A 17,742-nucleotide genomic window follows, 5' to 3' on the forward strand; every position below is an offset into this window, starting at 1 on the left:
GTCGAATAAACGTAATTTCGCCCTATTTTGCTGCTTGGGAAGAGAGGGAGAGAGAGAAAGAGAAAGAGAGACAGAAAGAGAGCTAGTATAGGTATATTCTTCATTAAATCTCGTTGTTGAACTTATCGATTAATGCTTTACTACCTGAATTTTTATTGCAAATCAATACTTTTAACTGCATTATATTTTTAAATTTATTACAATAAATTTGTAAATAAATCAAGGATTAAAACAATGTAAACAAATTATTCGATAATTTTGAAGTTATTTTATTCTTTTCTCAAACTCTGCGCGTCGCGGCGCACCTAATTTAAATCAAATATTTTCACTTTAACAAAAAATTTACATGAAATTTTTCGCTGATTTGACGTAATAAAATCACTTTATGATTTCAAATACAGAATTTATTTTTAAAAAATTAAGAAATAATTCACTATATTTCTACTAATATTATGATTAATAAATTATTTATATCGATATATTTTTAACACTCTCACTACCACGTGTATCATTTACGATACACCTAAAACCTAACCACGCAGACCAAGTGTATCGTAAACGATACACCGAGTAATCAGGTCAAGAGCTGTAAAAAAAAACAAAAAAAAACAGAAAAGCATAAAAACTGTAAGAATCGGCAATAAAATACAGCACCTGGTAAAAAAGCAGCCTTGGTCTGAGGGCGTAATTTTTTTTATTCCGCTTGGCAGTGAAAGTGTTAATATTGTTTAATAAATAATTACGATTCTTTATATTAATATTCAAATTAATTCGTTTATATTTTCGTTATAATTGTAATCGCCAACATTCATTAATTAATATTCTAAATAAGCGGGACTTAAAAATTCAAATCAAGCCATAAAAGATAAAATATAAAAAAAAATTAAATCGTATGCTTCGAAAATTAAATAAAATCATAAAATGTAATGGTTTTAATCATAAAATACAATGATTGAATTGCTCGTTTTTTTCTTTTAACTTTATAATTTTGAAATTTTGAAATTAAAATCACTAAACTAGAAAAAAGAAAAAAGAAAAAATTAATTACAAAAAAGAGAAATTAATTATAGAAATTAATAATCTAATATGAGCTTCCGTTTAATTTCGAGTAATCAATAATCAATTTGACTTCGCCAAATTGCAGAACAAATGGAGGTCGTTACGAACACACATGACTAATTAAAGGTTGAAAGTTATGTGTGTAACTGAATCTCATTAACACGACAATGGATTTCTATAGAAAAATACTTATAACATTGCATATCATGTTAGAAGAACCATTAATATATTAATATTATCGTTAGAACGGCATGTCCGCGAATCTAGTTTATATTTTGCAGTGGTAATTATATAAACAACGTTGTTCTCATCGAATTTGAATTAAAATTTACCAATTCAACGCGTGCGATGGCAACGTATAATACGTTAATACTCATGCTTCACACTTCACCGATAAATCTACGTTATATCTACAGAGCGGGAAAATTTAATGGATAATTACAGATATAATAATTATTCCATAAAAGACTGTGATATTTCATCCAACATAGGTTTTTTTTCTTAAATCTTTTTTCATATAAGATAAATTTACACCTATTGAAAGATCCTTATTTGACTAAACTATAACTAAAATAATAAACTTCTCAAAAAGTTAGCATTACGACATAATTTGGCTATTTTTGTGTTTCAGGCACTTCGATACGACAGCAAACGAAAAGTTGGCGAGCCGAACATAAAGCTGCGAGAACACTCGGTATAATTATGGGGGCGTTTCTTCTCTGTTGGTTACCGTTCTTCCTCTGGTAAGTATCAATTTTGAAAAAAATTCAATAATACAGTTTCCTTAAAGATAATTCTTTATGGAAATTTTTACGGAATCTTTATCGAGATAAGCTTAATCAGAAGATTTTTAAATAATTTCGTTAAAATTTTATTCTATTAAATTAAGAGACGTTTTTCGATAAAAAAAGAAGAAAAGATCAATATTCGAATCAAATAAAAAAAGAGAAACAAGTTTTCGATTTAGTTGTTTGTTTTGAATCTCATTAATCTAAAGAAAAAAAAATGGAATTAATTCAATTTAAATATTCCAAAATTAAAATTTTTTAAGTATTGGTCTCCTAATATCAAGTTAATAGTAAATCTGAAGTGTCTATCTTAATCTTTTTAAATACATATATTAAAAAGTAATAAGGTTTTTATGAAGAATTTATTTAATATTTTAAACTTTCCAATTGTATATATACTAAATAAACAGATCTCTAATGATGCCTCGAATTCCTTTAAAAGAAAGAACGCAACGAAGCGCAAAATCTCATCGAACAAAATAGTTTTAGTGGAGATTCACTTGGCGACTTTGCTTCGTAGAAATGTTGCTGTAGGATTTTTCGAATTATCGTCAAGAAAAAGAGACAAAGAGAAAAAGAGAAACAGCGAGAGAAGGAAGAAGACAGAGAGAGAGAGGGGGGGAGGGAGAGGGAGAGAGAGAGAGACAGCTTTGCTGATGCCGAATGTTCAAAGTTAGCGGAGGAAGAGACAGTCTCGTCTGCCCCATGTTTTATTAATGCAAGCTCGGAAAGTGCATCTCTATGGAGTTTGCCGAGGGCTTACCCTATACTCTCTCCGCAAGCTTGCTCGCAGTTTGACTATTTGCTTGACTAAGCGTCGCGACCGTAGCGGAATATGAAGATCTCTCTTAGGGAGACTCGAGAGACGGAAAAAAAATCCTTAGCTTGTCTCGGAGCGTTGCTGCTCCAAAATTCAAAATAGATCATGCAAAATACAGGAGACAGACACCGCGCGGTGTCTGTGCGAATAGATTGATAGGTGTCTCGGAGACTTGTTTGCCTGAGGTGCAAACCCCTTTAGGCATGCAATGATTATACTTGATGTGGTCACTTACCACTTAGATGAGTTTGTCCCCGGACTTCGCAGTAAAATAATTTAGGATCACCTGGAAACAAGAATAAAAGATATATTAGTTTAAAATAGAATAAGTAAAAGTACTTTAAATTTAAGTGACTACGGAAAATTCGTCGTTTATAGACTAGCTTCTCAGAATTACCTACCATTAAAATTAGATCAGATTGATAAGATTTAATGAATTTTATAGATAGCCAGGTAGTTATAAAATTGTATTTTACGATAAAATTAGCAGAATTATATAGAAATAATTCTATCTCTGTACAATTGCATATGAAACTCGTTTTATTTTATTGTTTTAATACTACCCATTAAAATGGTTCTCGTTAAATGCGTAATATTAGCCTGGCAATAGAATTCACGAAGATTTCGTTAAACAGCGAATGATGACGATGAATAAATATTCCGAATAAAGTTCCGCCAGAAAATGAGCTCTCTATGGAAATAGAGCGAAGCAATGCAGATATGTGGACGTACGACGGAACATCCTCGATTTTGCAACTCGGTTTTTATTCATGCAAATGCACAAAACGCATCACTCTACTGACCTAAAAGCTCGCGTTAGTTTCGTAGTTCGGCCATTTTTTGAATCGCGTTATCGACTTTTGTACGTGATCGGCTCTCTCTTAACGCATGAATAATTTGACGTTATTCCTTTTTCAGAAAATGTCCGAATATGGCGATCAGTAGGTCCTCTCTTCAATTCCCCCTTTCACATTTATGATTATTTAAATTCCTTTGTATCGAATCTCGTTAATCTGCTAATATTTGTATATCTTTATTTTATTGAGTGCCCGATATATTGTTTTTCTTCCTTCACGTGACATATGTTTCGCGTGGCGCACAACGATAGAAATAACAATAGAGATATATTGGAAAACAATACGGGGCGGGATAAATCCGTAGGAGCGGATATATATGTAGTTGTACAAAAGAGATCAACTGCGTTTTCAAAGTCCAATTTGTTTGATTGATGTCGGTGGCTTTATAATTTTCGTCAAACGGAGATAACTGTGACCACAAAGCCACGTCGATCCATTTAATATCGCGCTATTTCGGTATCGCGATCGATGCTTCGTGCATTAATGATATGATTATGTGATTGAAAATATGCTCGCATTACATTCTTACCATGTTTTCGATTTATGTATTAGAATATCCAGCTAATCAGGCAATGACGTAACATAAACTTTCTGATATACGTGGAATTAATTTTTTCCTAGAGAAAAGCGCGTAAAACATTCGTTATAAAATAATTTTAAAATGATTTATTATTTTCTGTTTGTATTTCATTAATTTAATTGTGAAATAAATTGGAAACAACTACATTGAAATACAAGCACCATTCTTCTCAATTTAGACCGGTAACTGACGTGATAACTCCGGGAGTTGCCGGAATAATTAGAACAGTTTCTGTTTAGAGTTATACCTCCGGACATCTGCCTCGTTAAACAAAACTCTCAGAATTTATGCTGTATTTTTGCAAGCGTAATAACGTCTGTAAATCGCAGGAAATTTCAAATTTTGTTGCAAAATTAAGGGGCGCCGCGCGTGCTGAATTCCAAACATGAATCTTATTTTCACGTCGATTTTCACCCACGTAGAAAAGGCAATATTGAAATATTGATTTGAAATCTGCGCATAATGCAGCAGACGCATCTATATGCAAAATACTCAACGCAGATGCTTGTAGAAAAATACACGAGGCGCGCGTAGAGAAAACTCGTTTTCCCCGGATGTAGTTTTGGCATAAAACAAATCCCATAAATATCTGGATGTTATATGTATCTATATTCGCATTTTCAAGATATGCGGCCTCCTGACCTTTTTCCCTACAGATTTACAGTCCTCTTACCGTCTCGATTATTAATGTTACCGCGGTATTCCCAAAACGCTTTCTTAATTCTTTGTGAGAAAATCGTCTTTAACGATTTACGTTATTGTGTTACGTGTATAGTATTATGTTTCTTAGGTGAAAGTGAAGGACTGATGCCTTTTTGTGTAACAGATCAATGAAAGAATAGGGATAGTATGAATAGGGATAATATAAATCATCTATATATTAATCTTCTTTTATAAAACTTACAAGACTAAAACTTACTCATTTCTCATCTATATTTTTTAGATAAATTATTCGTATTATACAGTATTTTAAGAAATGTATTAAATTACATTCTGATTTCTTAAAATATAATTCTAAATTTAATTTTCTAAAATATGGATGTGTAAGGCAAATCGGAAATAATTTTTTTTCGTAACTTTATAATACTTGATGTTAAAAAATAAATTTAACAACTAACTTCCTCGATTAGGTTCGAATGTAGAAAAAAGTGAGTTTTTTGTTTATTATTCTTCAGGTATCTGACGACGTCATTGTGCGGCGAGGCCTGTTATACCCCGGATACGGTGGTATCGGTGCTTTTCTGGATAGGTTACTTCAACAGCGCCCTGAACCCGCTCATCTATGCGTACTTCAACCGCGATTTCCGTGACGCCTTCAAGGATACCCTAAAGAGCGCCTTGCCCTGCTGCGCCGGACACTGCTGGAAGACACCCTCGCAATTCGTGTAGTTCGACACAACTCCGAAAAATCCGCCCTCGAAAGGCGAGTTCAAAGTCCTTTTATTTTCTCTCTCCAACCAAAATCTCCAGCCAAAACGAAATCGAGCCGCTTTGTTCCAGCGATTTCTGGACATCAATCGACGCTGTTCGCAATTAACCCTTATTGCTCGGATATATTTACTTCGCACGTCACTTATTCGCAATTTCGTGCGTATAGCACACGGTGTTAATCATTACATTGATTGTCAATCATCATGTAATACGCACCTTGTAGATTCTTCCCATCTGACCAACATGTATAACAATTTCTGTTTTAACGAGATATGTTACATATAAATTGTATCTTTTAAATAATATATTTTATATAATTGTAACAAAAAAGCAATAAATTATGCAACGAATTACGAACAGGATTTGAAATTTTCAATCTATAAAAATATCTTAAGACAGTTGTTTTGAAATATTTATTTGAGAGATTATGACTTAAAATTTTTAACTTTATGACTTAATGGGACTTTTATGTCTCCATAATTAAATTTAAAAAATAAGAATATTAAATATGTTACTTCTAAACTAGAATTGCACATATTAAGATGGAATAAAAATTTGTGTTAAATCTAAAGGGTTAATCGCGAATTAGCGGTCTTTGAAGTGTGAGTTCCTATCAAATACTACCATAGTCATCGTTCGAGCGACGATCGACTGCGCGTAATTGCCTTCCACGTAATCGCATCCCAAAATACATCCGGTAATGTGTAATCCATGTGCTATCATATCGCCTCGAGAGGCACGCGACAAACGCTTTCGAGAGATTCGAGATCAAAATTAATGCTTTCCAAGAGCGGAGCCATTAAAACGAGTATTAGCGAATATAATCGACGCTATTACTGAACGATTATCATCGATATGCTTCGATCTACGTGACGATTGTGAGGCTGACAACCTGGAATCTTCTTTCGGCGTCGACGACGAAAAGGAATCCACCGAATATCATATATACTTAAAGGAATTTTTAGAAAATTTACAACAGCGGTTATTAATTTGCGAATATTTGCAGAAAATTAACGAAAGAGAAAAAGTGTTCTATATATGGAAGTTTTCAGAATATGTGCTAATAATTTTCTCTATTTGAAAGCAAGATATTTGCGTAAGCCATTAAACAGTCAACGTTCGCGCAAGAAGAGCGACGCCGGAAGTTTACACGGAATGCGGATGTATAGTATACGTGCAAGAGAGAGAGGCACGAGGGGATGAAAGAGGAGTTAATCTGTGTTTACTCTGTACATACGTCGAGACGGTCGGCTAGCGCTAATTAGATGTAATTATTAGCGCACACCGGCATACGCGAGGCTGTACCATATATATAACACGAGATACTTATTAACGTTGCGCGAGGCCGTATGTAACATTATCGTAATCACGAAACAATAACGCCGCGATGGATCAACACGCAGGATAAGAAGACACCCATCGCGTGCGCCATTTTGCCTGTATAAATGTACCATAATAGCAATAACCAGAGGCGGATTGTAAATATTATAATAACGGAAGCGTGAGTGGCTCGTTGTTTTTGTAAGTATAATAATAAATATAACATGTATTGGCATCGAGTTCTGTGTGTTTTACGTGTCGCTTGCGTGTACATGATAGGAAATTTGAGCCGAGAATACACCGTAGGGTGACATAATTAAATAGTCAATTCATATATACTTTTATTTCTTCGAATAATAAGATTGAATTTTTTATTCGAGTCAAGGGACATAGAGGGGACTTTACTAAATTTTATTAATAAAATTCGTTTTGTATTATTCGCGCATGTTTATTCTTCAAAGAAGTAAAGATATATATTTAGGTGGAAGATAGATTACTTATGTCATCCTAGTATATATGTATCTGTAGAGGTATTCCGTATTTTGTTCGAGTACTCTCTTTCAGTATCTTCCAATCATTGGGAAAATATCGCTTGCAATAATTACAGCAACAAATATTGATGTAACTCTGTATACTTCTGGTAATCGAAAATCGTAGTATCTTTCTTGACCCATATTCTATAATAGTAAAAATAAAGAGGACACACGTAAAATAATAAATGAGAAAAAGGCTTGATTTTTATAAAATCGAAATATAACGAACTAGAGACCAATTATATTGAAAATAACAATTTCAGTTAACGGACTAAAGAACAAAAAAAATAAAGAACAAAACGTTACGGTTTATATTTAGAAGTTGTTATTTTTCATGACGGCTCACCTTTAGTTCGATATATTTGAACTTTATTATTTTATTATATACAGTTTGACTGTGCGCGATATTATTTTCAATAAGACACCGACAAATGCAATGTCGCAATGTTAACGCAGTACGGAATACCTTTTCTGCATCAATGTGACGGTCCACTTAATCGACCGTCTCTACCTGCTTCTGGATAATCATTCCAGAGAGAGAGAGAGAGAGAGAGAGAGAGAGAAAGAGAGAGAAAGAGAGAGTAAATGAGTGACAGAATGAATAAAAGAGAGAGAGAGAGAGAGAAAAAAAGAGAAAGGGAGACTATGCTAACGTGCGCAGTTACGCGGACCGTCCGAGTAAAGACACTAATTAGCGTAATTCCCCCCAGTAGGCACGGCTTTTCCGTGTATCCTGGAATTTCTGACAAATCATCTTTTTTACGTTTCCTTAATGAAACTCGCCGTACACGGAAATCAAGTCGCTCTGCAATAGCTTTAAATCGCAGACCCTTTGAATTCGCCATCGAATTCGCCTCCGTCGTTCGTAAATATATGAGTTCGCCAAAGTTGAAGAGAAAACTCGACGAGAACGCGTCAGAGACCGTCAGCATGCAACGATATAGCGAAAGATCACCGAAAGGCTATTACAAAATTTCTAGGATACAGAAATTTAAATAAAATACGGAGATTGAAATACTCGCTCGGATTTGTGAAGAAATCCACGAATTATGAGATAGATAAAAAGATGGTTTTAAATTGCTCTTTGTTGGAAACATCGTCCTTTTTGCAATCCTCTGAAACGGAATCTGACGAATCCAGGACTGAATACGCTGCAAAAGACGCGCCGCACTGATCTTCTTTTTCATTTTGAACGAAATGTTCGTTCGTGCAGAAAGAATTTTACAGATCTCACAGCTTATACGCGAAGGAAAAACAGAATTCTAAAAGAAGGATTAAATCGTCGGAGGGATTATATGTTGCACATATATCATTATTTTTTACGATTCTCTTTCTTTTTACGTACTTTACAATGTTCCAAGTTTTGACAAAATTTGTCAAAGTATTGAATCGGTGTCTCGCGTATCTTTTCGCAGCTTGGTTTCGTTCGGACACCGCTTTTACGGCCGATTCAGTAAAATTATCGAGCAGCATCTCGATGTACCTCGAATTGTTAATTAATCCTATCCGTTACAGTCAGTCGCGATAATAACGAGACATGTTCCGAGCGCTGAACATGCAGATATCGGACTAAACTGTGCGCGTCGTCATTGTAGAGTTGATAAAAAAAAGGAATTATGTTGCAGAGAGGCAATTAGGGATGTCAATAATATCGCCGCGAGCGCGCTTTTATTCCGGATCGTCGATTATATGGAACGGTTTTTAATTGACTTATTCATTCGACGGCGTTTCTCCTCCACGAATATGAAACCATGTCGGAAACGTAATTGTTAGACATGCGAGGAAAGGAAAGAAAAGAAACAAAAATTGACAACTTCGGAAATTAAAAAGTTACCGTTAACAGGAGATCAACAAGTTCTTGCACTAACATTAAATAAAGATGAATAATGTTTGTTGCTCTAATTGGTCATTATTACAACACAACTAATTAATAGTATAAAGAGACGAATTTTAATTTTAAGTCAGACTAAGAATATATTTGTAATTTGCGTACTGACATCCCTAATTGTGATAACAATTTCTTTAATTTAAACGGTCTATGTAATATTGACCTCTATTATGGCAACTAAAAAGTAAATTATGATACGCATCCAAGTACGAACTTGAGGCAAGTGTGGCGGGGTTCTTCTGACACAAGTGTTCCTTTCTCGACACATCGACACGAGTATTATTTTTCTATGTATATGTTGTAATTAATTGTTGTTGTCGAGGCGTTTAAATACACATTTCATCGGGCTTCCGTTCAAGTAAGTTTTGGCTGGTCGTAATGCGCAAGAAGAGAAAACAAGATACATTTAAAAGCCGATTTTCGTACTCTCATCTAAAAACGTTACGTCAACTAATTAGAGAAAAGAAACATACCGAATGGAAATATCAAAATAGCAAAATAATTTTGTAAAAATATCAAAGCAGTACTAAAAAATAAGGTATCAAAAATTGAACATTTATTATTTGCTAAGTTAAATCTGCCATTCATAAAAAAAATAATATATAGAAAAAGATAAGTCGAGTAATAGTTCAACCTTTATTGGATCGTTCTTCCTTTCGACATAAAGAAACTTGACGTTAATTAACGAAAGAATTCTCGATTAATCATTTCTAGAGATAAAACATTTCCAGATATGTTCTTTTATCAGCGATATTGATTCGCATCTATTATGCCATGGAATATAGGATAGAGCGACGACATTTCGACCAGCGAAATACTCAATTGGTACCGCTTGTTCGTGCGAACGCGCAAATGTTGTATCCGACAATCCCGAGATGACGTGAACAAAATTTCATCCCATTGAAGAAACAACGGTTTAACTTAAGTCACGCTGTACACAGGGCCTAATAAACAAAGCGTAGCGTTTAAAAGAGAGATTCTAGCGACTCACTGCAAATGGCAATTATAAGGCGGTTATAGACGTTTAAAAAGTGTTTAGCGGCAGATCAGACACACGCAGCAAGTGCGAATGTGAGACCGCGCGATGAAAGGACTGATATGTTGATATCAATGTAAATTGCGAGAACGAGAACAAGAAATGGGAACGAGAGTGTGAGAGAAAGACAGTGGCTATAAATGAATCGAGTCGTGGTAAAATTGACTCGACTGAAACTTTTTGCGCTATCTATCGCTTTAAGTATGTATAATATATTTAATAATTAATCTGACGTATCTTATATAAGTTTTTAAGGTACGTACCTGTATTTTTATTTTTCTGCAAAATTTATATTCTTCATTTTTCCTATATAAAAGACAGCTTTCTTTAATATTTTTCAGAAAAGTAGTTTTCTGTCGAAACTATACGGACTGAAAGCAAACATTTATCCTTTCCGCCTATAAGGGGAACGGCCCAGTAGCCGAACAGTACCCAATACCCGAACAAATCTGCATATATCTCTTATTTTTTATAAATAAATATCAAAATAACTAAATCATATATATTTTTATATTTTCCTTAAACATTTACTATTTATATTTTTACTAAAAAATTGTTACTAATACAATAGCGGCAAAAATCATTTTAGAAACATGGGATCATGGATTTGCGGTGTTTAGTTTACTTATCTTACGAATTTTTTTTAGAAAGACCAATTTTCTAATTAGAGTTTTTTTTAAATGTAATATACTTAATTGTATTATTAAAATAAATTAAAACTTCTTAATAAGTTTTAGAATAAGTTTCAAATATTAAAAATTAAAAAAATATTAAAATTTATAAGAAATTACCGTGTTCGGATTGTGGGTCACGTAATAAGTCATACGTCCCGTCACTGGAACAGTAACCTAGCAGATTGTTTATGCATGTGCTGTCATTAATAATTAACGTATTTTTTCTGTATCTTAATTATTTATGCATATTTTTTATGTATAAATATTTATAAAATTCTTAAATAAGTTATATGTATTATATGTTATTATATGTATTATCTGGGCTATTATACAATTGTAACAAAAAATGAAAAAAATGAAAAAAAAATGAAACAAGCGGCAGAAAAATTATTAAAAAGAAAAATGAAAGAAGAAAAGATCGTTAAAAGAACTAAAAAATTAAAAAATTAAATTTTTCAATGTTATAATACTAAATGTTATAATTATTTAATGTTATAATACTAAATGTTATAATACAAAGTTAATACTTCAAATTTTTTAATTAAAAAGATAAATGTTATTAATACATAAAATATTTGTAAACGTATTAAATAAATAAATTCCCAAAACTCTTCCTAAAAGTTATTCTTTTCTAAGTTCGGGTACTAGACATAAAAATGGAACATTCGGGACATAAGTTTTTCCAGCGTTCGGGTACTGGGACAAATAGAATATCGTGTTTTAATCTTTATAATAAATAATTTTTAATACAAAACAATCTTGTTTTGTCATTTTCTATTGTATAATATTATAGTTTATGTATATAAAACAAAATTACTTGTTTTTTAAGCAGATTAATCAATTATATACGGCCAATTTGATCACCAAGTCTTATATGTTCGGGTACTGGGCCGTTCCCCTTAGCATGTAATTTTGCGAGTCAATTTTATTCGATTCGATGATAACTAATTGGAGAGAATGAGAGAGAATGAGAGAGAATGAGAGAGAATGAGAGAGAGGGAGAGAGAGAAAAAGAGAGAAAGAGAAGGAGAGAGGAGAAAATAAACGACATTATATTACGAAAGGCACGACAATGCAGTCTTTAATCCTTGTCATTCGTTCTCCAATCTATCTTGTGACATTTCCCGTGTCAATATTTTATGAGTCTCTGCATTTTATGCGGCGAATTAATTTAGAGCGACGACATTGTCGCGATGGTCGGGATTGTTTGCGGTTAAGTAACCGAGGGTGGAAAACAGCATGATTGATCGATAGTCTAATAGAATGTAACGATCAAGAGATATTCCACGTTTCCTTTTTCGGTATTTTTCATTAAATCCTCAATATTGAAAATTATTATTATTGTCGTTATTATATTATCACTGTTTTCGCTAATAATATTTGCTCCAAATTATCAATATTACATTCTGATATGTTTGTAACTTGCTTCTATCGTTATAAAATGTTTTCTCCCGCCAATAAATAAATAAATGAAAAATAAATGAAAACAAAATAAAAGTAAATAAAAAAAGCAAAAGTAATGTAAAAATGCAGCGAATGAACAACGGATAAAAATAATAAATCTAAAAATGTAGCAATCTAGAAAAGTTCATCTCTTTCCGCATGCAACGATGTTCAAAGAACTAAATGAATCTACTGATAATGAGAATAATTTCGTACAATATTATTCGCAACTCGTGATTTTATTTCCGCTCAACTTGCATGCAGAGAGACACGGAAAAGAGAGAGGAAAGTGTTTTATAATTCCACCACAATTTCTTTAATATATGCATTTATATTTATTTCTCTCTTATTTCATTTCATATACCTATTTATTTCCTGATCTCTAATTCCTTCGCGAATTTCACATAGGCGAATTTCGTTTTGCCTACGCAGGATAGATACATCTGATAATAAAATTGATGAAATAAGGATCATCATAACAGCGAAAATTTATTAAAATTTCATGAATATTCATTTCATCGTATCCTAATCATACATAAAATCAAGGTAGAAAAGCAAGCAGAACAAATAACAATCTTTCTTTTGTTTATTGAGAATTCGTTTCACTCGGCAAATATGAATAGTAATATTCCGCTATTAAATTATACATTCACTGTTACATTTCTTTCATTATTATATGCAGTTATAATATTTTCTTTTGCGGAAGATATACGTTATACATTCACGCTGGCCGGTATCAAATCCCATGCTGCATTCCATCTCATGGGAATAACAATTGCATCTGGTAAAATCGTGATCAACGACGACGAATTGCGTATAAAGCAACTGACAGACAGCGCCCGTTAAAGGAAATGGTGCGCGAAAACGGGAGGCGAGAGACGCGATTTCACCAGAGTAACCACCGATACTTGTGTCGTTTCGCGTCGACAGACGTGTCTGACAGCCGCGAAAAGACGTCCCCTTATTCCTCTGCTTTGTATCCGACCCTTGTCGCCAAGTCGCGGGATATACACGTACATATATTGCACGTGGGAATCACGAAAGAATAAGAAAAATATTTTTCCCGCTGCCTTAAGAGCAAGAAAAGGCATTCCCATAAGCCGACCCTTGTCTGTCTCCCCGCGTGAAATTTTCCACATGTGCACAGAAAAATATTTTGCAATTTCTACATAATTGTAAAAAAATATTTTCTTTATTTCCATATTTCGTTAATTTTATAGATTAATTTAAAATTTAGATTTTATATCGTTAATTTTATAGATTAATTTAAAATTTAGATTTAAAAGGAGAACGTCAAGAAAATATATGTATTTCTATGAAAAATTTTGTCAGTGAAAAATAAGGATGAACAGCGAGGAAAAAATATACCGAAAAATGTAGAGAGAAAAATATAGATAAAAAAATATAAAGAAAAAACAGAGACAAATTTACAGAAAAAAATGTAGAAAAATGAAGTAAAGAAAAATGTAAAGAAAAATATTTAGAAAAAATAGAAATAAGGAACATAAAGATAAAAAGCATTTAAAAAATGTACAGAAATATACACGCAAAACGCGCAAAAATATTCGAAATCGACAATGAAGCATATTTAACATATTTAACATAGGTATACGTTAAGTAAAATTAACGTTAAGTTACATTTAAGTAAGAAACCAAAACAGATATAATTAATTAATCAGATTAAGATAAAGTTATACTTCTATAAAATAAAATTGTACTTTTATGAAATAACAAAATTTTTGTTAAAAGTGTAGCCACAAACTGAAATTGATGCTCGCGTTCTTTTATACATTGTAAGTTATTTCTCGGTTACGATAAAAATTTTCCTACAACATATTAATAGCTTTTCTCTTTTTCCTCTTGTTTTTCGTTTTTATTAATCTCGTTTAAACTCGTTATACAACCGTTGCATGCCGTAGGCTTTTACGGTAATTCGCAGTCATATCATATCGAGGAATCGCGTATAATTTTGCCTTACAAATCGGAGATAAAACAGCAACTTTATTTACCACGTGAAATACAGGAGTACGATTCTGCGTTACATCAGACTGATTGCTCTCCCGGAAGCACGCAACAATCTTTCCGTAACAAATCTTACTAAGGTAACGAACAATGAAGCAGGATATCCATTGTCGTGCGAAAGAGAAGGAAGCAAAATGAGAGAGCAGAGTTTATCACGCGCTTCGGATGTTGCAACGTGCATTCTACTTACAAGAAATCCTATGTTCTCTCTCTTCTATAGAATTTTATTTTTTCTTTATTCAATACAATGTAAAATGTATGCAACGCAGCACTCGAGAATGAACATTTGAGAAATGACAGTTTCCGCGTGATAAATACTTGGCAAGAAAAATTTATTAGCCTTACAAGTGATTGTATGCGTACGAGCGCAATGTAACAAAATAAAATCAATAGCATAACATCGAAACATTTAAAATACTAACTCAAATTCTTTTTAAATTCTTTTTAAATTCTTAATAAAATAAAACAATCTCCCACAAATATGTAATATAATTAGTCATCAATTATTGTACACACAATAATCTCTTATAATTTTTTATTCTTATCTAATGATTTATATTTTTATTGTTCCTTTAATTTACAATCTCTTTCTTACATGTATTAATATTTACTTATTATTATTTTTAATATCAAGATAGAATTCTTAAATTAATATTGACACTAAAAAAGCAGTCTGTTTTTTTTACGCACTACTCAGTAGATTGCGGTAGCTGTAAATATACCGTAAAGACAATGCCGTAAAGACAATAGTAAAATGTACAGTACACTTTACAACTCTGTTGAACATCCCCCGCTCTTATCCTCCGCCCCAATAAAACATTTCTATAAACCACAATGTTTCCTATCTCCATTTATAAATGCTTAAAGCGTAACGCGCGGGAGTAATCATGCTTATGGCGAAGGAGAACATGATGTATCGCAAACGATATGATGTTGCTGTTGTGCGCGACGTGGAACTCCCTTAATGAAATACACTTCGATACGATGCAGATAATTCACGTAAGTAACTTAAAAGCCTCGACAAATGGAAAAGTGAATTTTTAATGATGAAATAACTTCATAACTATTATATCAGTTAATTTTATTTATTTTAATTTTCTGACAAGTATGATATTAAACGGACAGTTATTATTTTTGTTTCTTGATAAGTGCTAAAAATACTCGTTAAATATTTATATATAGATATGAAAATTAAAACCTTTTTACAAGAAAAAATTTATAACAGAAAGTTTAGTAACCTTGGAACTTGATTGCCATAAACCAATATATTGCAATTAGAACAGAAAAATATTGCTCTCGTGTGAGAGAAAAATATTGCAAAAACTTACAGCAGAATATTAACGTGCAATAATGGTCACTAAAATTACTTTCCATCATATCGAAATTCTTCTTTATTATTCTACAACTGTTATCGATATTGGTGACATTCATGCCTCCATTATGATACCGTATCGATCTTTAAAAAGAATAAATGGGCCAAAACGACGATGAAAAAGCAAGCAGGTTGAAAGATACCTTTTAAAGTATTATTGCTCTTTTCACATGGAAAGATTCTCAAAATATGGCTTCAGTTTTGTATACCAGAAAGATTCTTATTCTGTAGGAAGGTAAAAAGGTTGTGGGCCTCTAAATTGGAAAGATTGAGAAGCTGCTATAATTCCTGCAGATCCCACTTTATGGTAAACAAGAGATATAAGCAAATTGTGACATTCCATAATTCTTCCTTCCGCAATGAAAAACGGTAAGTATAAGTAAAAAGGAAAGGAAAATAAATATCGGGTGAGTTAATCCACATGGAAAAAGAAAAGAAAAGAACAATTAATAAAGTACACGAAAAAATTGCTGATATGAGTTTGCAAATAGATACTATTATACTTTTAGTTATTCACGTTTTTTAAGCGTTGGAGGATTAGGGAAGTACCGCGTTGCATTTTGTCCTATAAGATTTGTTCACTATTCCGCAAAATGTAACGAAGTTATTAACGGAGTTAAACTTAGCAGCTTTCGATGGATATACTCTTAAGTAGCTCGCAGAAGTAATTAGTGTTATATTACAGAGAGGATGAATATCGGCTACCTCTTTGTAAGCTTATCAGCGCGACGAGGCTCTGATACGTCAGTCATTAATAGGGATGTGCTAGGTATTCGTGTTCGCTATTAACTTTCCATTTTGGATGCAGATCGGATTAAATTAAATTTATAAAACTTCACACAAAAAAGAGAAGACACAAGAGATAGGACCTTAGGATCAAAATGGAATTTAAAGCTTAGTAAAGTGTCCTATTTTATCATAAAAGCCATAAGTAATACACATAATTTGTGGCTTTTATAATACATATAACTTATCAATAACACATAAATATTACACAAAAATACAAATAATAAAATATTGAAAAAGTGCGGAAAGCTGTTTTTTTTTTTTTTTCGATATTTTTGTTAACAGAATTAAAGACGTCGAGAACTTATGTTAAAAATCAATGAGAATATAAAGAACTAATTATAGATTTGTTGTCAAATTGCTTTCGCGATGATTGCTTTTGCGACACCCTGCATATGCGACGCTTTATAACTTTATTGTTCGCGACAACCGCCGCGCCGCGGCAGATGCGGCCATTCGCCTATGTAAGCCCGCTCTATCCGTCGTATCCAGTCAATTGTCCCAATTCCCGGACGGAAATCGATAACGATGACCACAAAATTTATTTGCAAATTCGCACTATACCGACACAGCCGCGAAAGTGAGCCATTGTCTCGCGCGCTCCGACGAAATTCCGAGGCTGTCAGACTGGAACGACCGAACTCGCGGTGGCTGCCAGTAACGAGCGGAATTTGTCGAATGTGCCGATGATCCAGTTTCTGGTAATTTCTTATAGCTTATGGTAGAATTCGGCTTTATAACGGTAAAGATCCGATAAAATCAGTGGTTAATGAATAAAAATTATCCTGAGAAAAACTTCACAGTGTTCGTTGATGAGTGTTATTATCTTTCTTTCATTAAGAGTATAATAATCATTTCCAATTATGTTTTATATCATCATTTACAAAATAAGAATATAATTCAATAAGTAATGATAAAAGTAAACTAACATCAATTACAGCGTAACAAATTATAAAAAATGCAGACAAATTTTCACTTTTCTGTCTTTATCAGCAGGAATAGAGATAAATGGAGTTCCTTAAATCAAAATATATAATTTCATGTCACCATGCAAGGAATAAAATTATTATTGATAATAACGTTGATGTATCGTTGATGCTTGTCAACTCGACATTAAAGAGCGAGAAAGTGGT

The 17,742-nt window shown here is 32.8% G+C and overlaps 1 protein-coding gene across 1 annotated transcript in view; it reads left to right on the forward strand.

The window, feature by feature from the left end:
* LOC139776337 (octopamine receptor beta-1R-like) overlaps window positions 1-12,767 on the forward strand; it is a 37,275-nt gene extending 24,508 nt beyond the window's left edge. The window contains exons 4-5 of the mRNA XM_071712909.1: window positions 1,691-1,802; window positions 5,280-12,767. Coding sequence (XP_071569010.1) covers window positions 1,691-1,802; window positions 5,280-5,493 — 326 coding nt within the window. The 3' untranslated portion in view covers window positions 5,494-12,767. The remainder of the gene's footprint in view (window positions 1-1,690; window positions 1,803-5,279) is intronic.
* Window positions 12,768-17,742: the final 4,975 nt, after the last annotated feature.

The sequence above is a fragment of the Temnothorax nylanderi genome, unplaced genomic scaffold (genome assembly GCF_030848795.1).
Source record: "Temnothorax nylanderi isolate EJ_2023f unplaced genomic scaffold, tnyl_v1.0 TNYL_tig0116_pilon, whole genome shotgun sequence".
Classification (NCBI taxonomy): domain Eukaryota; kingdom Metazoa; phylum Arthropoda; class Insecta; order Hymenoptera; family Formicidae; genus Temnothorax; species Temnothorax nylanderi.